Genomic DNA, 24,518 nt, shown 5'->3' with positions numbered 1-24,518 from the left:
TATACCCCGCGGCTTTTTGCAAACCGTCGGCGGAACCTTGAGCAGTTTTTCTGCCATGTGCATGCATTTGATCAGCGAATACTTTGTAGGGCTTCGTGAACTCAAGAAAACCACGGTGCGCGCTTTCGGCGCCGACTTCGGTTCATCATGCACCGTTCCGCAAGAACGATTAACGCGTGTTTGTGTGTCGTTTTAGTGCTTCCCCGTGAAATGCGGGTGTTACGCTCACCAAAATCGCGGACGAGGTTGTGTTCGGCTGTCGAAACCTGCGTATGTTTCTCGCGCGTGCATGTGCTGAAAGAAATTTCGTTGATTCGTGTCGGGAAGAACAAGCGTGTAAGTGACAGCAGCCTATTCTCAGCTGTTTGAAGACAATGCGTTTTCGCACGTAAACGTTGCATGGGTATTTTAGCGTGTCTGCTCTAACATTTGTATTTCGTACGCGCGAACTGCCGCAAGCTGCACAATTGGGCAGCAGCGCCTTTTTAGCATCTCGACGATTACTTATTTCTGCAATTAGAATTCATGCGCGTTATTTCGCTATATAGAGTGATTTTTACTCATTTTCAGTCTTTAACTGATCTTATTTATGGGGAGTGGCTACTCTTACCTTTATTCAGCATCACACCGCTGTTCAAGTGACTGCAGAAACGCGCGCCAGGTCAAGTATGACGTACACAAATTAGCGACGGACAGGTAGTTCTCCCTCCAAATAAATGATGCTTCTGCACATCTCTTTCGCAAACGTCCGCGTGCAGTTGGGGTGAAGAAATGGCGCAGAACGAACTTCAAAACCTTTATTGTTATTGCGTGCAGATGCTCTTTAGAAAATGGGGATTTTTATAGCTGGTACATCATCTCCGCAGCAGTACACTGGTTGTCTTGGTCGTGGTTCACTGTTACAAATCCGTGCTGAAATATGAGAACTGTCCTTAATATTCGAAATAGTGAGCAAATGTCGGCGACATACGCTCTCCTGCCGACTTCTGCACCTGACTTCTGTACTTAATGTTCATCATCAAATTACGCAACCACTAATCAAACATCGACCAATCGATTTTCAATTTTGATCTTTCTCTGTCTCTCTGCCTTCAGTTTGTTTCTTTTTTGTCATGCTTTCCTAAAATAATCAGTTCAACTCGTTTCGCATCAACATACTGTGTCGAAGGCAATGTCTCGCGGAAAGCTTTTTCAGCTACAGCTGGAGTTCGTTCTTTGCCAGATGCTCTTGTTAGGGACGCTATTTAACGACTTGTCTCGCGGAGGGCGCCTCGAGGAAGAATGAGAGCCTGAACAGAAAAATCTGCATCCAATCGGTCACGGTGCGCTTCGCGCCAAACCAGGCAGCGCACCGTGCTTCCGACCGGGCTGCAGAAATCAGGCGTCTTTCTCCTCTTCTGACCACTACCACCCCAAACGAGCGAGCCGCCGCTTGCGTCCTCCGTGGCACTCGGGGGCTGGCTTTTGAGCACTTGTTTGCGCGTCAAGGCTGTTTTAGAGATTGTGTCCGTTTCAAGAAGCTGCCACCGTTTTGTTGCGAGGCAGGCTTCACGCGACCATGAAAACTCGTGTTGGAATGGGTTATCATCGGCTTGCCTGCTTGGTCCGCGCACCCGTCGATGCTGAAAAACCCTATTTAAGCAGCGACTCGGGCCCTTTTTGGAGTGAGCGGACTCGGAGTCAACAGAGCATCTCGCCACCGGAGACCAGTCATGCAAGCCGCGGGGTATGCCATCATTTTTCATGTTTTGTATTTGTGACTTAGGGCATTGTGTAAATTTAAGTTGTATCAGATAAATAAACCCCCATTTAATGCTCCCCGAAATCATCGTGTCGACTTGTCATCGCTTGCCTGTGCGGAACAGCTCCCACACTTCGTCTGGATGGCCATCAGATGTGTTTAGCTTAAACAAACCAGAAGTTTCGCTACAATACATAGGCCAGTGTTTCAGTAAGCTGTCGCGCATGCACTAGTACTCTTATTTAGTGCATGACACAATGTCATAACTCGACAATTGATGAACGGAAAGTTGTTTGTACTCTTTTATTGAAGTCAAAAGAGTAACGATTGGACTGCACATTCAAGAGTTTGCCCAAATGCAGAAAGATGCATGATATCTTGAATAAAGTTTGCCATATAGCACTGGAAAATGTTTCCGTCCCAGACCATCTTGTAGAAAAACGACCATCACAAGACAGCGGGACGAAAAGGCGACGCACAAATGACAAATGCCACGGCATGCAGGCGACGGTGAACGTGACGCCGGCGCCGGGCGCCCAGCTGGTGTGGCGGCGGCATAGGGGGAGGGGGGGGGGGGCGTTTCCTTTTCTTTTTTGCCGCGCTCGCGCTTGTGGCTGAAAGGTTCTAAGGCCCCTGTATTTTTCAAAGGTAGCGCAAACCATTGTACAAAAAGCGGAGGAGAATTTCCTCCCCGCCCTCTACGTCTCTCCTCACTCCGGCGCGCGTTTCTGCTACCCTATTGGACCAGGCGCGACACGTGACCAATGAACCTTGTTGACCCCTCGTCAGGTTCGGTTCCGCCGGGCAGCGACGCCATGAGTGAGCGCACTGCATCTCGCTCCCACGTGTGTTGCCTTTAGCAAGGCGGCCTCGGATGCAGCGCAATGCCGACCTGCTGTGCCGTTGGCTGCTCCAGCAGCATTGCAATAGGCGACAAGCTTTTTGTGGTTCCACGAGGGAAAAATGAGGAGTGGAGAGCGGTATGGCTGCATCGCATCGGCAGGAAAAACTTCGATTGTCACCGAGGGAGGCTTTGCGAGGTAAGCACTCACTACAGAGTTTCTTCGCGTAGACATGCCTCCGGAAGGCTTTCAGATAAAGCTCATCCTTGGTTCAGGTTCATGTATAACAAAAGCAGCTTGAAGTTTCCGTCGACGCTTTCTCGCACGATTTCAACCACGATGACAGCTCGATCGTTTTTAGCTTGCTCGAATATTCGAATACGGCCACAACATAATTACTGTTGAATGTTTGGCGTGCTTGATTTGCTTTCTAAATGAAACCATTTGCAGTGGAAGCAATTATGCTTCTCCAGAGATCAACCACGTCTTTGATCGTCTTTCCTTTTTTTTTTCGCTCGAACTTTGATTACCTGTAGGCGAAATTTCGGCGCTTATTGTTTTATTGTGGTTTATTGTGTTCTCAGTTTGTATTCTTTCATATTTATCTCACTTTTGCGCACTTCCATGACCGAATTTTGTGAATGCGTGTACAGCTAATATAAGAGAGTGCATGGTAAATATAATGTTGTATAGTTGTTTATTTGTGAAATGCATAGATACTTTCATTCAAATTTCGAACATACTTGCGAAGTTGTACACTTTCGATTAACAAAGAGAAAGGCACCTACTAAATGCAAGAAAATCATCTGGCTTTTGTGGCTGTTTGCATTTTTAACGTAAGAAGCAAAATATTTTGCTTCGACAATATCACATCAGCAAAACTGCAAAAATGCGATAGAGGATGTCGGTATTTTTCAGAAACACTTCACGATGGATCAGTATGAGCCAGCAATTCTGGCATAAACTGGGATCAAGAAACTCAAGCCAAATGCGGTTCCTTCTATATTTGCGCATCGGCCTCTTCCGAAAGAGCGCAAGCCACCCCTCAAAAAGGGGAATGAAACGGTTCCTGGTGAGGCCCCTGTTAGTTTCTATTCCTCTCTTGTGTTGTGAATGCGATTATGTTTTGGGGTTTATATGACAATACAGTGTGTTTGGATCGCTGGCAGATAGCATATTCCTGCATTTATCTTTATGACCTGTGAACTTGATTAATTCGGCATCCAATTCTGTCTTACTGTGGCAGCAAACATCCCCACCCCCACACTGTACTTGCTCAACTCTTGCTTACAGCTGTATCCTTGGATGAGCCAGAAACGTCAGTGGGGAGGGCCCCGGACGCTGAACCAGTGGGCAGTTTATTTTGTGAGTTGACTGCGCTGTGATGACAAATGTTCACGCCTTTAGACTGTGTACTTACGCAATTCATGCTTACAGCTGCCTCCAAGGACAACACAGCAACGTCAATAGACCGCGACCCTGAACCAGTGGGCAGCCCATTTTGTGAGTTAACTGCACTGTGATGGCAAATGTGCACGCCTCTAGCCTCTGTATTTACAATTTATGCTTACAGCTGCCTCCTGGGACCAGCCAGGAACGTGCACAAGGATGACCCTTCAACCAGTGGGCGGCTCATTTTGTGAGTTGATACCACTACGATGACAACTGTTGTCACATCTAGAGTCTCTACTTACATTCTGTATTTACACAATTCATGCTTACAGCTGCGTCCTGGGACCAGCCAGGAACGTCCACAAGCATGACCCCTCGACCAATGGGCGGCTATTAGTAAAGAAGTCCAACGCTGAAGCGGAGAGGAAGCGACTGGCTTCGAAAAAGTCGGGCAGCAGGAGTGTTTCAATGAGAGATGCCGTTAAAAACGTGCACTAGTTTTGTTTATGTTTTTGCCTATTTCCTGTACACACTTAAAAATGTCACATTAGTAGACTTCGGTACCTTATGTGTATATTTGTAATCGAAAAAGAAGGTTTCTTTACAAATGTGAATGAGTTTTGTTTATGCTTTTGCCTAGTGCTTGTATATACTTAGATATGTCCAATGTATACTTTACTTCAGTGCCTTATGTGCATACCTGCGATTAAAAACGAGGGTTCCTTTACTTAAAAGTGTGCAATGAGGGTTTCAATATTTTATGATATTTTTAGCAATTCAACGTAAGGCCCCTAGGGGCCTTACTTCAACGTGCCACGCGACAAAAGGAAACCGTCCGGCGGCGCGCTCCGCGTGAGTCGCTCCTTCATGGCGGCTGAGAGTGGCAGGTGAGGGGGAAACGGCGCGGGGAAGAGAGTTTGCGCTACCTTTGAAAAATACAGGGGCCTTAAAAGGTTCTGCGTAAGTTGATGCCCGCTCCTGGCGCGACAGAGACGGCGGCTCTCCCCTCTTTTTCCTTTTTTTTTTCTTTCTTGCGCCTGTTCTTACCAGCTGTACGCGTTACTTCCGCGCCGTGCAGCTGTCACGGCTATTTTTTATTGCTAGGCTACCTATAGACAGGATTTCAGTCAGTACGCAGGAGCGCACCGCCTATATGCCGTTCATTATCCCGCACCTGACTGAGAGTGTACATACATACATACATACATACATACATATCTTTGTATGTCTTCTCTCTCGGTGTGATCCATGCGTGGATGCATTTAATAACATTTCGTTTAAGACACTCGAAACAAACTGGTATTTCTTTTAGTGTCACTGTGTTAATATGAACTAATAGGAGGAGCTGCCATTATCTGAGATCAATAAAAAGAAATTATAAAATTAAGCCCGAAATAATCGTGCTATACCTACTGACGCCACCGTTGTTCAACCATGTGACCAGCTTCTGAGATGGCTAGGCATAAGTTTTGCTTTATAAACATTTTTGCCTTATGAACGCATTAACCAAGATGGCCATGAGTAATCCGCACACTCAGTACTGCATCTGACAATGGAACTGCAGCGGCTACTGCCGTAATAGGAGCGTACTGCAACAATTTCTATCGACACTTGATGAAACAATACAGATATTATCGCTTTACAGGAATCTGGCGGACAGGTCGGATACGCCTCCTTTACGGCTGCTCAAACCCCCGACAGTCGGGAAGTTATTACTACCCTCGTGAAACGAAATATCCCCGTTATTCAACACCCCCCTCCCCGATTTATTGATTGATATGTGGGGTTTAACGTCCCAAAACCACCATATGATTATGAGAGACTCCCTAGTGGAAGGCTCCGGAAATTTCGACCCCCTGGGGTTCTTTAACGTGCATCCAAATCTGAGAACACAAGCCTACAAAATTTCCACCTCCATCAGAAATGCAGCCCGCCGCAGTCGGGATTCGATCTCGCAACCTGCGGGTCAGCAGCAGAGTACCTTAGCCACTAGACCACCGCGACGAAGCTCAACACCCCCCACCCCCGGTCTTTGATACAGCGCCGCACATAATGTTGGAAATCCTTTCGTCCTCTCAATTGACATCCACTAGTATGTTTTGGTCAATATTTACTGCAGCCCACGACAACCACATCGCTTCCACAAGCTCAATCCTTATGTCAAAAAGTTGGCAAGAATTTTTCCTTTCCTCATGATAGGGAATTTTAACACTCCCTCACCAGCTTGGGGATATATCCACGACACCAGGAGAGGACGAGTGCTGTGGCAAGACACTCACAATCTCGGTTACACCCTTAACACAAACCTGGCATATCCTACGCGGTTGGGCAACAGCGTTGCAAGACACACCACTCCTGACATCACCTTCACTACAAACATTATGCATACAGTGGTCCAGCCTTCATGAACCTCTGGGCAATAATCACTATATAATACAAACGATCATCAAGGCTGGCCCGCAGTGCAGGAAAGGCAAACAGTCTGCCCTAGTTGACTGGGATGTCTTCCGCCAGTTTCGGGCATCGGCCTCTCCAGAATCTGCCACCTCGATCGACCAATGGACAGCTTCCTTACTACAAGACGTCCATGGCCTCCGCAATGGTGGGTGCGCGGCGGGTTTTTCTCCTGCCGTCCCAATCGCACAGAGAGAGCGTGTTTCCAGAGGTGTGCTGGCTTGCTCTTTTTTCCGCACCGCGGCGCTCCTTTGTATGTTCGAAAAAGCTGCCGCGCTGATGGCGAAAACTTGCATGTGGCAAGAAAAAAAATGGTTTTGCGCTTCTGTATTACTTTGCGCTCATTTGAGAATGCCTGCCCAAATAGTACGAGAGGCAAAGTCAATGCTTGTGCGTATATATTCTCAAATTGACTTCTTTTGGTGTAGTTTTGAATCGCCCATATTAGAGTGTTCATAATTGCGATGCCTTTGCAAGAGATCTGGATGTGCTCGAAACTTACTGTACTTCGAAGTTTGCAGGCTGTATAGAATGGAGGGCGCTGGCGAAGAAAAAAAAATCACAGCCCGATCAACAAGCGAAGTCGAAAGAGTTCCGCGTTCTACATTCACAAGTTACACTCGATTAAAAGGGTTGCTTCTTTTTCCCTTCGTGGAACTAGCGCTGCTATTGATTTTAACGCCGTTTCAAAAGTCCTCCCATCCAGCCGCAGAAGCAGGATACAAGGAGGAGGGTGCAGGCAGTCGCCATGCGCCTAGACGTCACCGATTCTGCGATGCCCACGGACTTGTTACAGGCACGTTTTTGGTCGGCCATTTGCACTGTGAATTCTGCGGTCTTCAATGGATACGTTTGGCAATACAAGAGCGAACATCGAAGTGCTTTGCTTGTTCAAGAAGTACGCAACACGCGTTCAGAGTTTGATGCACCTGGTATGAAACACTGCGGTGTTGCATAGCAGTTCAATATGCACTTTTTTCTTTCTTTAGTAGTCTACCTCGGCGAATATTTAGTTTTCATTAGAAAGACGCCATTATGCTACATGTACGACCCTTTGATTTGAATGCAGTCGAGAGTATAGTAAATGAACACGACATTGATATTGACATTGTGCTATCAAAACTTAATCAAAATTCAGATTACGAAAAATGAGACGATCACAACTCAGGTGCTTTCCCTGTGAAAGACGTGGGCAGTAATATAGGCTAATCGAAGCCTCCTACAATAATCCGGCAAAATTAGTTCTCACTTATCTTATTTCAATGACATGACCAGGACACTTGATTATCTAAAGCGTAACGACCCTTCGGTTGACCACGTCATAAATATCCCTACGTGATACAACAGCAAAATTATGAGTCACAATAGGAGAGCAATACATTTCAACAGTGATAATTAGCCCCGTTTTCCCCTGTAAAAGTCTCCAGAAAGGAGGAATGCCTCTATATTTCTCAAATCGAAATATTTAGAACCGAGACAAAACGGACCATCATAAAAAAAGTAATACTGCCACAGACGATTTGATACCTCCTTACATTTACCTATCAGGTAAATGCAGCAGTTAATTGTCATGTTTTTGTTAATTGTCAATCATGTTTGAAAAATATTTCCTTCAGTTCAGCCAGAAGATTCTGGCGGTGATTCTTGCTCGTACGCAGAAAAAACATAACATGGGCACGCTGGAATCCCATGAGCTCTGCAGTGTTTCGCAACCTCGCGATAGCCAGGCGCGGGCGCCCGAGGCGATGCTCGCTCATATTGCTGGGAAATGCAGCGACTAGGACGGCCAGAGAGACGTGCGCCCGCCATCCCGGAAGTCATGGAGACGTTAAGCGCGCTACCAAGACTCCCCCAGCAGATGCCGTAGGCGACACGGTAGACCCCAAGCTGCTGCACATGTGGTAGGCACTCGCTGGTCTGCGCAAGCACTTTAAACAAATTCAACCGCTCATTATGCAAATGCATTGTTATTTAACACGTTAAATTGAAGATTACGCTTTTCAACTCTTCTGTCATAACTGACATCAGCTTTGTAACATTATGCAACACTTACCTAAATGTGCCTAAAACACGGAATATTCTACGTCATATGATAGACTCAACATCGAGAAATAACTGCTCAGCGCCACTCCTTAATCACTGCTTTGCACAATTATCTAGGTACCAACGAAGACCACATACCAATGATGGCAGCAAGTAGCTGGCTTCCTATGTATTCTTCAGAAGTAAGCTTTATTCCTCTCAATTTACTAAGTATGTGGTGAAAATACTTTTTCAACATCATCTAGCTACGTTTTATAGTAAAATGAGACTCGGAATCAGCAATAAAAAATAGGCACTTTTTGACCGGAAATCTTCAAAGAAAGTGAAACAGCATTTCTTGTGGCTTAAAGTCCGTTTTTCCAAAAGCAAGTAGTGATTGAAAACGCGCGCTAGGATAAGTTCCTCGTATGCACTCGGTGCTTACGGTCTATTCTTCTAAACAAATTACATGTACGAAAGGCAAAATGCTTCTCAAGAGTCAGCTGCGTTTAGAAAATTGTAAAGTAACTCTCCAAAACACTGCACGCCTTTATATTCGCTCTTTGTATTTAAAGTGCACGGCTTCTAGCACTTTCAGCTCCTACCTTTATTACACCTTGCGTTTGCCGTGCTTATCGATAATCTTAGATACAGGGGATAAAGAAGGTTTTTAGCAATTCAGCAAGTGCCAATATCGCGGCAACCCGTATACATTTGTCTTGTAAATGCGAATGCCAGTGATGTACTGAGGCGATCAACACTCTACCAGCAAGCTCTTCATCGGTGAATTTCTCAGCCTTCTCGGCGTCCTTCGTGAAAAATCACGAGCAGGGTGACAGCAGGTACGCCCTAATGAACATTACTATTACTTGTGATGCGATTAGACCGAATAGCGCGTGCAAGCTGCCCGGTGCATATGTTCAGTTAATGGTATTGCCGAGTCTTTGTTGTCTTTTTTTCATTGTCTTGAGGATTGCGACATTGAATATGCTTCTTTCATTTAATGATGATAGTATCACATGAACCAAAATTCGGTAATAGTTACGACTGAAGCTGGGCCAAACTACAGTGAGCTTGGTGAAAAACGTTGACCACACTTAACAATACATTGCAGATAGAGCGGCATGCCAGCTCAAAAAAAAAAGCAAGGAAAGCATTACGAGAGGCTACAAAGTAGAAATTGACTTCGTAAATGATTACAAAGTTTGTATCTAATAAATAAAACAGTGAAACGGCATTTGTGGCAAATTGTGTTCGCTTTTCGACCATTTTCTCACTTTAAGCTCGATTATCTCGGATTTGATTGATTGATATGTGAGGTTTAATGTCCCAAAACCACCATATGATTATTAGAGACGCTGTAGTAGAGGGCTCCGGAAATTTCGACCACCTGGGGTTCTTTAACGTGCACCCAAACCTGAGCACACGGGCCTAGAACATTTCCGCTTCCATCGGAAATGCAGCGGCCGCAGGCAGGATTCGAACCCACGCGACCTGCGGGTCAGCAGCCGTCGTTTATCTTGGTACCATATTTGTTTTAATGCTTAGGTATCATTATTTCCTATGCATTCTAAGATAAACACATGTTTATTTTTCCTTGTATTCTGCGTAAATGCTACAGCTACTGAAGCAGAAGCGAAGTTATGGACATTATAGTTGTTGTGTTACAAAGTTTTCATAGATGCCAATGAATCCAAAGTTTAGGTTCTCGTAGTTGAAAATTTGGAAAAAAAATTATAATATCAGTCAGATTTTAATAAACCTGTTTCAGTTAAAACAGCAGAATGTTCGGAAGAAGATAATGTAGGTATGGATTATGTCAATATATTTAGTGGCTGAGAAAATGGCACCTCAAAATGACCAAGTATGCATAGGACATATGGGGCCTACACGGCGCTTCTAACGCATCTCCCAGTTTGCGTCAACGGACACTTTCCCGCACTTTAAAAAAATTTTGTAAACGAACCCTTTTGCACAATCACAAAGTGCAGGCCCGCCTGTGCTTTGTGAGACTGACCTGCAGCGTCTTTGCCTTCGGGTCAGTCATTCTGCAGAGCTTAGACAGGAAAATTGAATGCTATGAATACGACGTCCTACCACTGGGCCACCTTTCTCAAGATGTGTGAAAGCTTGTGCAAATGAAATATCACAGCTACCTTTTGCCTGCGCCGTGCGCTGGCGCCACAACATTGTTGTGTGACTATAACAATTTTTACTGGCAACGTGCCCATGACTGGTTGGGTCAGGGGTTGCGTGGCCGGTGCAAACACGAGTGCTCATCGTGGTAGGAGCAGTCAGCAGAGCATTTCAATGGACTAGAAAATACTTTACGTACAAGTATTTAGATGGTTCCGATATCAGTGAAGGCGCTGGTGCTTTTTGGTGCGCTGAATTAAATAACATCTCTGGATCCTACTCTCTTTATCCACTCCACACGGCGGCCAAGATCACTAATCATGTAGTACTTACAGGTGCATGAGAAGTGCACCTCTACCTCAATAGCCAACTCAACGTCCACTTCACAAACTAGAGATAAGAAGTTGAACAAGACTGACACCTCGACTGACCCTTTTTGGGCAATTAGCGGCTCGTTGACCTGACTTAGTCACACCTTGGCAGGGAAAGGCTATACTGGTGAGAAAATTTGCATGATGCCACAGGTGTGCAGGGCGCTAAAGCTTCGATTTCCATTCCGGAACATTTTATTGCGATAAAAATTTATGGACACTTTCAGCTGGATTTCGCCGCCGGCGTCAACGTGCGCGTCGATGTCATGCACCGGATATGTATATGTATCTATATATATGAAAACGCAAGAAACAAAAAAATCCAGAAAAAAACACTTGGCGCTCGGAATCGAACGTCGGACCTCTGCGTCGTGAAAGTGAGGCCTTAACCATTGAGCCACCCCGGAGCACATCCTTGACCATTCAAACGACAAGCTACTTATATCTACCACTTACCTCTGCTCACGAGCATCTCGTGAGGGAATCGTGTTTTCAGCATTACCAGCGAAATGGCGCAATGAGCGCGCGGCGCCACATCGCGCGGCGGCGCCCGCTCTAATCACCTACGCGTACTTTGCCTGGCTTAGAGAAGGGGAGCGATGCTCTCTCATGCGCCCTTATCTCGCGGCGACGAGGAGGGGAAGGTCATACGCCTTGGCTGGCCTCGGGCTTTACCTAGAACAATTCTGCTGTATTAACCGGATGCACAAAGGTCACTGCAATAATTGCAGTCTCCCTTTGCGAAAAGCGCGCGCTTTTCAGACACAGCAAAGTAACAAATGAGACTCTTATTTGCGTGCATCCGTACCTGTGAGTACGTTTTGTGCATCATTTGTGCATGAGGAACGTGGGGCATGTTTCGATCTGCTTTCTATTCTGCGCGTGACCTTTCAGTTTGTTGCTATCGCGTTTATTGCTTCGCCTTTCGACAAAGCTGTGACTATCCGCAATACGGCTAGACTGAGGGGCTGAGCCCTCTTGCTTCAGCTGGCGTGGGTTGGGGGGGGGGGGGGGAGGGTTCAGCTCGCTTGCCACTTGCTTCCGACACCCTTGGAAAGAGGAAGTCAATGATCCTTTATGTTCGCACGTGCATTTGTATATGTGTGTGTATATATGTAGGGGGTAGTGCACATGCAATATTTTCGGGGATGGGGTTAATCCTCCATTCTCCCTCAGTACGCCATTGCTACCAGTTTTTGACGACACTTCATCCATGTGTGATGTGCTCGGCTGCGGTTTCGACCAGTCACCGCATGATAAGCACGGCCGCGAGTCTTGGGAGCCGTCGGGCGATGTGCATGGCTGCAGGTCCGAATACACATCATGCCATTAGAGAAGCCAAAAATCTAAGCCTTACAAGCATGGAGCAAACAGCGGTGCCTCAGCAACACGTTGAACAGTAGCAGAGGCAGCACTGGAAGCTGTTGACAACGTCTCTGTTTCACTATCGGAGACAAACTTACGGCTGCATGACTGATGCATTTTTCTGTAGTTCATCTTATCCTGTGGCCGACCTACGATCGCAGGCGAGGTCTTCGATGAAACTGTGCCATAGACCGTGCCGCACATGACCAAGCTATCCACTAAAGAAACATATCTAGCACAGGCCTGTAGCCAGGAACTTTTTTTCAAGGAGGAGGAGGGAGCACGTGTTGAAAGCCTTGAAGAACACGTTTATTATTTTTTCTTGATAAAACACCCCTCGCCTCCCTTTGAATTTCAGTGCGGGGGAGGTGGGCTAGGAACAACCTCCCCCTGGCTACAGGCTTAATCTGGCGCCTCATGTGACCGCGAAGAGCAGACGATGCGAGGCATCCGTGCGGGGGAGTTGCCCATTCGTGTCACGTGTTGCATGCTACCAACCATGTTCTATCGCGAGACCTTCTAAACTTTGCTTTCATGCGCTTGTTTTCATTTGGTGGCGGCAGCTAATGCAAAAAAATTCAAAGCCAAACAAACGATCTTTTTGACAAGCCCAAGATGGTGGCTCTCAGTTGCGCCATTGCGAAGTTATATACCGTGGCTAGAAAAAACGACTGTTTCTCGCAGTTACTGAGAACTTATGCGCTGAATTTGGTGGTAAAACAATTTTTAAGCATTTTACGTGGTGTTCATGATATTTTGGAATCAGAAAGACTTAAGGTCATGAAAACTGAAAATCAAAATTTCGAAAAATTTATCTATATTTCGCGATGCGACAGCTGCGTCTCTTAAATTGAAGGCTGTCATTACCACAAGGGCAGCCGTTGGCCAAACGTGAAAGTAGCCCAAGGGGCAATGAACGCTTGTACTACTTGAGATGCTTCCTGGAATAATTTTCTGCTTACTCAATAATGCATACGATCATGCACAATTACCAAAGGAAATTTTGCAGTTTACAAAGAACACCTGCATAGAAATCAACAAAATAAGCGAACGTGCTATAATAAGTCAATGTAAGTTTTTTTTTCTTTTCTTCCTTCCATTTTTCTTGCCTTCTTTTACATTCTTCTTCCGAGTTCTGGAACATATCTTACAAATACACATTAATGATATTTTAGGAACATGCATGCCAGACTTACTTTCCGTCGACAGCCGCAATGAACTTGAAGGCGATGCCTAACTCCTCGAAGCAGTACTCCATGCGCTTTCGCCGTTCTGGCCGACGCTCCAAGTTTATGAGGTAGACCTGCACCAGAATAGAAAGAAGTGCCTATCCTGAGTGCAGTGTCGTAACCAGGGGGTCGCTTATGGAACTTCAGCCCCGTCTGAAATTTTTCATGTTTTCATACACCACTGGCCTTTGAAGATTTTCTCAAGATCTAATACACCGCCGTCCAAAATAACAAACACTTTCACGAAAAACCACCAAGGATGACGTCTAAAATGTGTTTTTTTGAGCCCGACAAACCAATGGACAGCTTGGAAAGTAAACAAGAAGTTGGCTTTTCTGCAAAGTTGCGGTTTGTGAAACAGTTTTTGTCACGGAATGCCACTTTTTCTACCCATTGTCATGTGCCGTGCTCCCTCCACAGTTGGCACGAGACGCGAGCATGTGCAGTGGGGGTGTAGCCGACACTGCTGACGCCGGATTTGCAAGTAGCTAGGTGCAACTATAAAATGTTCCGCATTCAAAAGGGACGTCGTCAATACCTTTAGGGCAGAGGTTTTTTTTTTCTTTTCTTTAATTAATAAAGACACGCGTGACTGGACCCATGTCGATGGTCCCCCTTTTCCCCCAGAAGAGAACAAGGAAACACGAAGAGAATTTAAACGCAGGATGTCGCCATGCTAATCAGTCTGGAGGCATGCGCTGGGGACTTCCAAAGTGATAGGACGTGTTTTTTAGCGTTCCGTGTTTCGGCAGTTCCTGTTCACAGTGAGCGCGCTCGCTTCGGCGGCGCGTTGTGTACATTAACAGCACGCTCTCCCGCGTCGGACTACTGTGCTTCATCGAGGGTAAGATGACCAAAAAGGCAAAGCCAAAAAGAAAAAACCAAAGCCCCTCTTCACCCATCTCAGCCTGCGGCCACCGCCCAGGCAGCCGCCACCGGGAACACCAGTCCCGCAAGCACCTCGACCGCTAAACAACTGCTAGAGATGCAGGCCGTCTTTGCAATGGGCGGCTGGCTTCAACAGCAAGCACAAGAGGCGAACTTCAGTGCTAACAACCACGTCGCGCCTGCCTTCTCCACGACGGCCAGCAGCGACAACACACCAGTCGTTCTTGCCCTCGACACAACAGAGGGCATGGGCACCACCCCAGCCTCTAGAAAGCGAGTACACAAACAGAACGAGGAGCCTACAGCGGCGCCCGACACGTCCTGCCTTGCGCAGAACATCGCGGCGACTTCGCAAGCCCTCGCAACTGACCACAGTTCAGAAGGCAACGCGGGAACCTCACCAAAGGCTCCCACTGCGACTGCCACTGCTCCGGCCCCGAGGAAGAGGAAGTCGCAAGCTCGGAGCTCGCAGTGGAAGCAACACCGCATCTCCGAGACGCACACAGTAGAGGCCCCTGCAGCATTGGTGCCTCGGAGCTCTCCCGTCACAGTACCGCGCCCGTGCCCAAGTCCTTTCTATGCCGAGGTAGACTTCATCACCGTCGTCTCCAAAGCGGCACAGCGGAGGGCAAGAGAACAGCAGGCCACGGCTGTCGTGACAGATTCAGCAGTATTGAGCACAGCCCTCTGCTGTCCATCTGCTACCCGCAGCTCTTTTCGGGGGTCTCCATGCCTGGTGCTCGCGGCGGCACTTGCTGGGCGGCCCCGTGTCATGGCGGTGCATGTCAACCACCATCACAACATCGTGGCTGCTGACGCGGCGGCGCCCGAGTGCTTGCGCGAACTCCTTACCATCGCAGAGCTCAACGGGATCTTCGTAACCGCCAGGGAGCCTGCGGACCGTCACATCAGCACCGGCTTCATGTACGGCGTGGACGGCAACCTTACCAACACAGAGCTGCTCCGAGGGCATCGGCTCAGCCGCTCCTGTGACTTCGGCGACCAGGGAGAGAAGTACTGTGAAGCTACACTACGCAAGCCCCTCTCCACCCGACCGCATCACCATCTTCGGGCTGCAGCTACGCGTGCTGCCCGTGAGACCACGTCTACGACAGTGCCGGCAGTGCGGTTGCTTCGGCCACGTTACCGAGGCATGCCAGCGCGCCGGCGACTGCGTCCGCTGTGGCCGCCGACACCCGGAGGCCGACCTCTGCAAACCCTCGAACTCCCCCAGCGCCGCGCCAGCTAAACCAGCTAGCAGCCCCTTCCACCGAAGTGGAGTTGCCCGCTGCTCACCCTGTCACGCCTGCAGAGGACGAGAGGGATGCGCACATCCGCATCCTTATGACCGCCCTGCAGTACGTGCTCGACTACCTACTCAAGACCACCCTGCGCGGGAACTCTGCACAATGGTAACCATCCCGCCACCCGGTATACTTCAGCGCGAGTAATCGCACCACAGCAAGGGCACACCTGCCCTCTTACATCGAGAAGACCTCCACAAGCCTCTCATCACAAGTTTGGGGTGCTGTAGGCGACTTCCCACCCTCCTTGCCGCGACGGACTCGCGGCTGCTTTCTTCTGCTCCTTCCATTCCCCACACCTGTTCCTCATCTATCCTGTTCATTCCCTTCCCCAATCCCCTACAAGGCACTGCGCCATGCTGCCTTAAGGGCTGCAGAAATTAGGTGCCTTTTTCCTTTTCTCAAAGAACCATTACCACCACCACCTAATCAGTCAGTTTGCTTGTATACAACATGGTGTATGAGTAAATCAACGTGTATAATTTCTAGAAGCTTCAGTGTGCACTTTGTATGGGCTGACCACCTAATCTTCGCTGTTTGCGACGTGAAGCGATATGGGGCTTCAGTTATGCTGTGATGTCACAGAAAAGAATATCGTCATTTTTTTTTTCAACAGCGCCAAAGCGCACGTCGATTTCACCAGTAAATTTCTATTTCCAGTCTGCCTGACTGATAGGTCGTTTTCACCAGTTTTCGCTCGTGGCTACGTTATCTCGCGCACCTCTGGCGTTCATTGTTGTATACTTATCGCGACAATGAACCATTTCGTGTGACAGCTTACGCACCTTTTGAGTTTGAATTGGCAGCTGCTGCTTAAAACAAAACACGTGTATAGAAGGCAGAGTAAACGCACGTTCATGGCGTTTGTAAAGGTAGCACAATAAATAAATCTGAAAAGCGGTTACGTTGATCATGTTATGACTCATTCATTTTCAGAGAGCATGAATTGAACTGTTCTCACAATTTAGAGAGTGCCTTCCTGTTCGGTTCACGCTGCACGGAAGATGTGGTTGCAATGTATATCCGCGTCCTCAGCAAGGAAGATTCATGGATACAACGCAAAGAAAGCGATTTTCATGTATAGTTATCACATAAAAGCTTCAATTGTCATCTTATGAATTAAGATACTGACTCTAAGTAAAAAGAAAAATACTCCTCATAAATCGAATATACTAGACATTAGCACAGAATGTGCACATACAATTACTCGTAGCCCCATCGAATCTTCATGATGCAGGAATACCCCAGCACCGCGTGAACGTGACAACTCAGAAGGCTATTTTTGAAAAGAAATATCTGAACAAGGATAGCTATCTTTGATGCTTGACCATATGTTTTACTGGCAACAACATGACGAAAGTTTGTCAATGCGTGCTTTCTACTGACGCCATTTGCTGGCAATAAATGTTTTTACCACCACCACCATACAGTTTTGAACTAGCTTTCATCAGGATACATACAAATATCTTTAACGGAAGGTTCTACGATCTTGTGGAACGTGCAAAAGGTCCCACCTAGCTTTAATAAACTTCATTTAATAATTTAATCAAGTTATTTATCGGTTAAAAGATCAGGAAGGGTCGCTCCAGACAAGTGTGTGTTTGCGGAAGCGTGTAATGTCAAGAAAACAGCCGCTTGGTTGCGGTTTACGCGTAAACGGGGATTACAATAGCCTCATTCCATCTTAAAGGAATACACCCTGTGGTCCAGATCTTGTAGAGACTCAAAAGCACCATTTGTGCATCAGGATGTAGGTGTTTTACCATTGTGTACATGATTTTATCGGCTCCCAAAGATGAGTTGTGACAAGCGTTCAAGTAAGCCATAAACTTAGCCATGCCAAAGGGATGATTGTACTGTTCATTTCTATTAGGCGTATGATTTAGTGGTTTCTTCTCTGTTATTTCCTTGTATTTACAGACACTTGCTGAGTAGTTTGAAGAGCTAGACACGCGATCAAAATGTTCACCAAGTGCATTTGCCTGGTCTTCAAGGCTGTTGCCTTAGTTGTCAACAAAAGGTAGAGCGTTGAAATGTTTATTTGATTGTTTTCTTAGCCTATTCCATACTTTTACTTCTTGTGTGTATGAGTTGATACTCGAGAGATAGTTCACCCAGCTATCTCCTTTAGCACTACGACGAGTGCGCCTGTCCTCAGATTTTACTTGTTTAAAGTAAAATTTTCTGTCGTCGGACACTGGCATAGCAAACACCACGCCTTATTTTTCTTTTTCTGTGCATTTCTGCACTGGTCATTCCACCATAGAACACGCTTTTTTTCTTTTGGCCCTGTTTGTCATGGGAACACAAGGCGCAGCATCAACTATAAAAGCGGTAAAATGTGCAATAGCACCGTTTATGTCAAATTCATTAAAAGCCTTCCTAGGTATACAAGTTATACGAGAGAACTTTTTCCAATCTGCACATGCTAATTTCCATTGAGGGTTATGTGGTATTGAATGCTCCCTTGTGGCCTTGAGGCAGATATGGAAGTGGCCACTGCCGTAGGGGTTTTGAACCATCTCCCAATCTAGGCAGGGTAAAAGAGTGGCTGAGAAGATTGTTAGGTCAATCACAGAATAAGTGTTGTGTGTGGTGCTGTAATATGTTGGTTGTTTTTTTTTGTTGAAAGGGCATGTGCCAGAGTTCAAGAGATACCGCTCTATTAAGAGGCCCCATGCAGCACATTGAGAGTCTCCCCAGAGTGAGTTGTGTGCATTGAAATTGCCAGTTAAAATAAATGGCTCTGGGTGCTTGTTAACTAGGCCTTCAAAATCAGCCCTGCTAAGCACTTGATCCGGGGGGATGTATAGAAAGCCGATAGTTATGGTTCTATTAAGTAAGATGGCACGAATGGCCACTGCCTCCAGAGAAGTTTGAAGTTGTAAGTGCTTCCTTGCAATGGACCTTACTGCAATGATAGCTACCCCACCTGATAAGGCAAGGTGGTCAGTACGATCCTTACGAAAAATGACATATTGATTTAAAAATCTTGTGTTCTTTGGCTGTAGATGTGTTTCCTGTATCACAGTACTTTAGGATTAAAGGTGCTAATTAGTTCTTGCACGTCATCTAGGTTATGTAAAAGGCCTCTAACATTCCACTGCAGGATCTTTGCAGCCATTATTACATAGGAAGAGAAAGTACTCTGTATATCAGGATTTGTTTCATGGCAGACCCTCTTTTGGAGGAGCTGTTATACGTTGTATTTTTGTAGCAGCTCATTCAAGGGAGTGGTGCCACTCCTTCAACACCACCGGTGTCGAGGTGACTGGTGATGTATCCATCGCCTCGCTGGAGACGCTAGATGAACGCACAGTGTGTGCATACTGTTGTTTCAGTCTCAACTCGCAAGAAGAGGCCGTGGGGGCTGCTGAGCCGCTAGGCTGTTGGTTTTTAGTTGACGGCAGAGCAGCAGCAGGTGCTGCATCCGCCTGGGGGGCTGGTGGCTTAGCCGCTGCATCCCTGTACAAGGTCTGAGCAGAATCCACTGACCGTTGTGACACTGCCCCCTCGCGTGTCACATCGTCATATGTAATATGCTGTACTATTGAGAACCGCTTTCATGCTTCCTTGAACGATACATTTTCTTTGAATTTGAAAGTTATGTCTTTTCCTTTTTCCATGCAGGGCATGATCGGGAGTAGGAAGGGTGTTCACCATCGCAGTTCGTACAGTGGGGTGTGTTGTCGCAGTCATCAGAGGAGTGTTCATGCTCACCGCATTTTGCACACGCTAGCCGTCCTCTACAACTCAAAGATCCATGGCCATACCTCTGGCACCGAAAACATCATCAGCGATTAGGTACGTACACTCTGACACAAACTTTCATATACCCTGTTTCAATATGTTCTGGGAGCCTGCTCGAGTCGAATGTAAGAATAAGGTACTTGGTTGGTATTTCTTTGTTATCCCTGCGTATATTTATTCTCTTAACATCAATCACATTTTTCTCTTTCCGTCCGTCCAATAATTCTGCCTCAGTCAGTGTAATCAGGTCATTGTCTGTCATTACACCACGAACCGTATTCATTGATTTGTGTGCTGTCACAGTAATGGGGATATCTCCGAATTTCTCAAGGCTGGCAAGTTTCTCATGTTGGGATTTACAAAAGATCTCAAGAAGAATATCTTCGCTTGGCATTTTGCTGGTCTTATATCCTGGTCCTAGTTTTTTTTGGCAGAATTTGGCAACAAGGAAAGGTGAGACACCTCTCACTGGCATGTTGGTTTGCTCACTGTGACACATGATACAGGGGGAAATTGTCTTTGTACGATGCAAAAAAGCGCGATGTTACTCCTGTGCGCACTCTTTTGAGAAAGCAATCAGAAAATGGAGGGAAGGGAGTACCCATGAAATGTTTTATGATTCAGCAGCTATGGTAGCCACCCACCATCGAGCCCAACAAGGGGACGCTACAATGCTTGGGTAACACATGTATACGCCAGCTATACATAGCTGCTATAACCCAATATAATATATCCAAGGCTGGATATAGAACACAAGGATAACCCAGACCGACTACAAAAACTGGGAAGCAACTGAAAGGATTAGAAGACAAGACAGCAAAGAAAGGAGATAGGAAAGAAAAAGGTATTAGAGGGTGGATAGGAAAAGGCGACTGCCGATTTCCCCTGGGTGGGTCAGCCCACATGTGCCGTCTGTGTGAAGCTGGGGCCAAAGTGGTGTATTGCCTCTGCCGGAGGGCCTTAAAGGTCCAATCACCCAGCGTCGGCTCAACCCCCAGGATCCCCTTTTCCCCGGACACGGCTCAGCCATGCACGGCTAGGTGTGGGAGGGAGTCGAACCCCCCCCCCACTCCCATTAGCTCGGGTCCGTGGTGTCGCTACGCATCAAACGCCTGCTTTCGCAGACGCCCCTGCGGGGGTCGGATGACATCGCCAACTTGCTTTTTGCACATCAGAAGATCGAGGCACAAGAGCTATGTTTACACCCTGGCCAGCCGTGGCGGGGCATACCGGATCTCGTGACGTCATCGGCGACGAATTCTTGTGATGTCATCAGATACCCACTATGAACAACAGAGCCGCTCCCTGTTTCGGTTTCTGTTTTGACTTGTCATTTTCGCTTAATTAAAATTATTGACGAGTGCGTCGGGAAAATGAACTATCCTAGCTTTTTAGGACCGTCAATACTATTATAAAACAGCATTATTTAAGTGTGGTTGAAAATGCACCGGAGTTCCCCTTTAAACCAATAGCTCGAAAAGCACAGGCACTGCTAAAGAACTTTTCAGTAATTGTACCATCCGCAAATTACTATATCAAGATGATCGAAAGAATTGAGCAGAAAATCTCCTGACCCTTTTTACGCATAACGTAGAAACGAGGCCTGCTTTGGGAGAACTGCAATCATGGTGGACAAAATAGCAGAACAAAGCAGCAAACAAGTGCCCCAGCAAATGAACCAATGCCCTTTCTCATTGTGACAGCACGTTCTATGCAAATGTGTACAAGCTATTGCAAATTCTAGTCACCCTTCCAGTGACCACTTTTCGCACCAAAAGAATGTTTTCAAGCATGAAGTTACTTAAGAACTAGTTACGTTCCACAATGTCTGAGGAACGCACAATTGGCCTGGCACTTCTGTACACCTACAGAGATGTGGAGATCAGCGTATCGGAAGTTACTGAGCGCTTTGATAAGCTTCCTCGCCAAGTCAACTTTGTCCTTTGATAGCAAGCAGGAAAAAAATCAGCGCAAGCGAAAAAGAAAAAAGTGCCCTTCCAGAGTGCAGTTGAATGAGTCCCTAATTGTGATGCAATATTATTGTTCCCCACCTTTTAAACCTTGAAGTTTTTATACCTCTTAACAGCTAACAGCGTGACAATGTACACGAGCATCAGGTGGACCTTAAAGGCTAACTACGGCGATTTTTTTACCATGTGAGGGTAATGGTGGCTTTGTGTTCCTGAGGCACTCTTGTCACGCACCCGATAGCTGAAATGCTCAAGAAATTCAAAAATAACTTTTGATTAGTGAAACCGCAATACCGCAATACTGAAACCTAAATACTGAATACCAAAAACCGCAATACCAAAACCTAAACCCAACCGAGTGCACTTCTACAATATGCGCAACCTGCCTGGTTGCACATAACGCTGCCAGATGGCACTACTTGTCCAGCCCGTCCAAGTTTGTGCCTGCAGAGATCGGCTAAAATGCCTACGCTGTTATATGGTGAATTGTGTGCGGCCCACAACGCAACACCACTTGCCATCTATGGCACGCCCACCAACACGGAAAAGGAAATCGCACGCTCAACCAAGGAAGCGCTTGCCAAACCCACACAATCCATAGCAGATGCTGCAGTGGCACATCAGTTTCGTCACTTCCACCATGAAAAAAATCTACGTCACACACCCAATGTTGCCATGAATTCTGGCAGCGAGGTGGGCGTTTACAGGCAAGCTATAAAATTCATTTAGAAACAATCTGTGAAACTCTAAGGCCTGCAGTTTGGCATGAATGGTGAAAATGTGCAAATAAACTTACCCAGCGAATTTCATTCAGATCCATTGACCTCGAAAAATCACCGGAGTTGGCCTTTTTAACAGCTGATTGGCAGCTTCACTTAGCTCACTGAAAGGTCAGCATATGCGGGTGGTCTTACCGAACAAATTCGGCTATTGGGCATCGTGTGTGGCTTTCATTCATCATTTTTATTCTTCGTTGCTTTTTTAACTATATATGCGACGCCCCTGCTTTTAGGAGCTTGCTCCTTTTGCTGGGGGGTTGTCTCTCATCGTTGCGCCAGTGTGTACACTACTAGTGCTCATGTGTCAAGTCAACTTGATCCAGACAAATGTGTTAGTGCAGCTTCGGTTTATCTTACCAGAAAAGAATGTTTATTTCTAGCACAGAGATGATTTGCTTAGATTAGCTTGCTTAGTTTTTTGGTTTGTTATATGCACATGCATTGTACAGACTTGGGAGGAAAGTTTTTCCCGAAATAAATGCCAGTTGTTAGCCCCACATCTCTCCTCTCTGCCTCTGTTTCTGCCACTCTGCTTTTTCCGATTTTGATGTTTTGTGGCTTCTTTTGCAGTTACTAAGTATGTACCAACCTGTCCAACAAGCAACTTTCCTGAACATTTCACCTCAGTGAAAACTTGTAAGCCACAAAACTCTAATACTCATGTTTGGTCTTGTATAAGTCATAAGTTATTTATTTCTTGTTTTTCTGATGTCATTTGTAAATACTAACAACACCAAACTTTCAACTACCATGATTACTTTTACCTGAAATACGAACAAATTATGGTACAATGATGGCAAGATTCTCGTGTAAACACTGTGGAACATGCTACCTTTTGATTTAAAATCATGTACAATTCATTTGTTTTGTAAACGTCTTAAAATTAATTTGTTCAATTATTTATAACTTTGATGTGCTCTTTTGAATTCTGTAATTACAAACAACCCATCATTACTTCTTATGTTGCCCTACTTTATGAGTACTTTTTTGTATATTTTAGTGCCGATTTGTCACTCTTTGCAGACAGATGGACTGATCCACAATTTACTTTTTCTTAGGAGGTTCCCTTGGCAGTTCTTACTTTAGGGCCTCGATTCTTTAATCATCAGGCAAAAAAAATGTATGCATCACCAGATTCATGAATAAAAATCTGGTGACATATCCTGTTTGCCTGTTTCACTACTGCCATGAGATGCACCAAGTTGTTAAAACTAAACATTCATAATTTAAACAAGCCTGTCTTAAATGTAGTGGATGCCATGCAATGCATATTTCATTTTGTTTTAGAATGAAGAACATGGGTATTGAATCTACAGTACAAAGGTAATTTTTCTCTAACACTAGTACTTATATTCAATGATATTACAAAATGCTGTTTAAACAGTTTTCAGAGTAGGAAATTTTTCGGCTCAGAACACTCACTAGAATATTCAAATATCTTAGTGTAATGAGCTTCAGAGTGCTGTAGCAGGTTTGAGCATCACAAAAACAAAAGTGCGATGAATCGGTCACAAAGAGACAACTGTGCCTGCAAAGTATTGCATCGCTTGTAGTGCCACAAGGACATTGGAAGCTTACAACAAAATCAATGTGCTCTTCTGTGTGAAGGAGCTAAATATGCCATGATCAAGAATGTTGCTGTCATGCTAGGTGCATTTTGCATGGTAAACAAATCACCGGCAACACTGAGAGCAACTCTAAGATTTCGAGGACACACAGCCATACATAATAACCTCTGCGAATGTACCACACAGTAGGAAAAAAAAACGAGGCTAAAGACAAAAACAGAGGTAGCATGGGCTAATATTTGTGGCCACATAAATAGGAACTGGTCCGTCAGCTCCAGTGTGAGAGAAGGCAGGAGAGGAATTCGAGTGCGGGCTGAGACCATACTTTGAAATTTGCAAGAATGTAGCTTACCCCCATTAAAAAATACATAATCTTTCATCCATTTGTGTACTGCTGTATTGGGTAATGAAAAACTTTAGCTCAAATATTTTTTAGCCAAAATGCTCAATAGACAGTACTCTGCAACTAATAGCATACGACCAAAATTCCTGACAAGTCCTGGCAAAGGGGCACTATATTTTAAAGTGGTAATGGCACCGGAATCAATTTCCCTTCCTGCACACATTGATACGTTTGATAATGTATCAATTGAAAACAGAGGTTAAAACCCTTTTATTCTATTGTAAGCAGTGCGTAGATTGTATTGCTTCCCACATCCATTATACTTCATTCTGTTTCGCTGATCACGTTTTCCTTTCATGCAATA

The 24,518-nt window shown here is 45.8% G+C and overlaps 2 protein-coding genes and 1 long non-coding RNA gene across 10 annotated transcripts in view; 2 read left to right on the top strand and 1 right to left on the bottom strand.

The window, feature by feature from the left end:
- LOC119161362 (glycosyltransferase 25 family member) overlaps positions 1-24,518 on the bottom strand; it is a 230,211-nt gene that overhangs the window by 167,356 nt on the left and 38,337 nt on the right. For 3 of the 5 annotated variants that reach the window (XM_075885037.1, XM_037413800.2, XM_075885041.1), the window contains exon 8: positions 13,520-13,626. In XM_075885037.1, the coding sequence (XP_075741152.1) occupies positions 13,520-13,626 (107 nt within the window). Of the gene's footprint in view, positions 1-867; positions 913-4,673; positions 8,358-13,519; positions 13,627-24,518 lie in introns of those variants that run through there. The other 2 variants (XM_075885040.1, XM_075885038.1) reach the window with 2 other exon arrangements.
- Positions 2,323-4,528, top strand: LOC119161363 (uncharacterized). Of its 3 annotated transcripts, none has more exons than XR_012889353.1 (6): positions 2,323-2,781; positions 3,502-3,655; positions 3,877-3,948; positions 4,021-4,070; positions 4,157-4,222; positions 4,308-4,528. XR_012889353.1 is itself a non-coding variant. In XM_075885042.1 (5 exons), the coding sequence occupies exons 1-4, from the start codon at positions 2,705-2,707 to the stop codon at positions 4,193-4,195; spliced, it is 342 nt and encodes a 113-aa protein (XP_075741157.1). In that variant the 5' UTR covers positions 2,323-2,704; the 3' UTR covers positions 4,196-4,222; positions 4,308-4,528. The 3 variants fall into 3 exon arrangements, 1 of the variants encoding a protein (XP_075741157.1); XR_005108451.2 differs by having other exon boundaries at positions 4,021-4,086; XM_075885042.1 differs by lacking the exon at positions 4,021-4,070.
- Positions 18,178-23,404, top strand: LOC142790023 (uncharacterized). 2 transcript variants are annotated; one of them, XR_012889355.1, is made up of 4 exons: positions 18,178-18,448; positions 19,375-19,548; positions 22,814-22,879; positions 23,302-23,404. It is a non-coding gene; the product is annotated as an uncharacterized LOC142790023 (long non-coding RNA). The 2 variants fall into 2 exon arrangements; XR_012889354.1 differs by having other exon boundaries at positions 22,814-23,404.

This window comes from Rhipicephalus microplus, unplaced genomic scaffold (assembly GCF_043290135.1).
Source record: "Rhipicephalus microplus isolate Deutch F79 unplaced genomic scaffold, USDA_Rmic scaffold_65, whole genome shotgun sequence".
Classification (NCBI taxonomy): domain Eukaryota; kingdom Metazoa; phylum Arthropoda; class Arachnida; order Ixodida; family Ixodidae; genus Rhipicephalus; species Rhipicephalus microplus.
This window is presented reverse-complemented; position numbering and strand designations above follow the sequence as displayed.

What these genes read in the sequence shown, in the direction of transcription:
- LOC119161363 (XM_075885042.1), top strand. Translation starts at nt 2,705, where the DNA reads ATGAGGAGTGGAGAGCGGTATGGCTGCATCGCATCGGCAGGAAAAACT. An exon ending in GGGGAATGAAACGGTTCCTG is followed by an intron (nt 3,656 to 3,876) that starts GTGAGGCCCCTG and finishes TCTTGCTTACAG; the next exon opens with CTGTATCCTTGGATGAGCCA. An exon ending in ACCAGTGGGCAGTTTATTTT is followed by an intron (nt 3,949 to 4,156) that starts GTGAGTTGACTG and finishes TTATGCTTACAG; the next exon opens with CTGCCTCCTGGGACCAGCCA.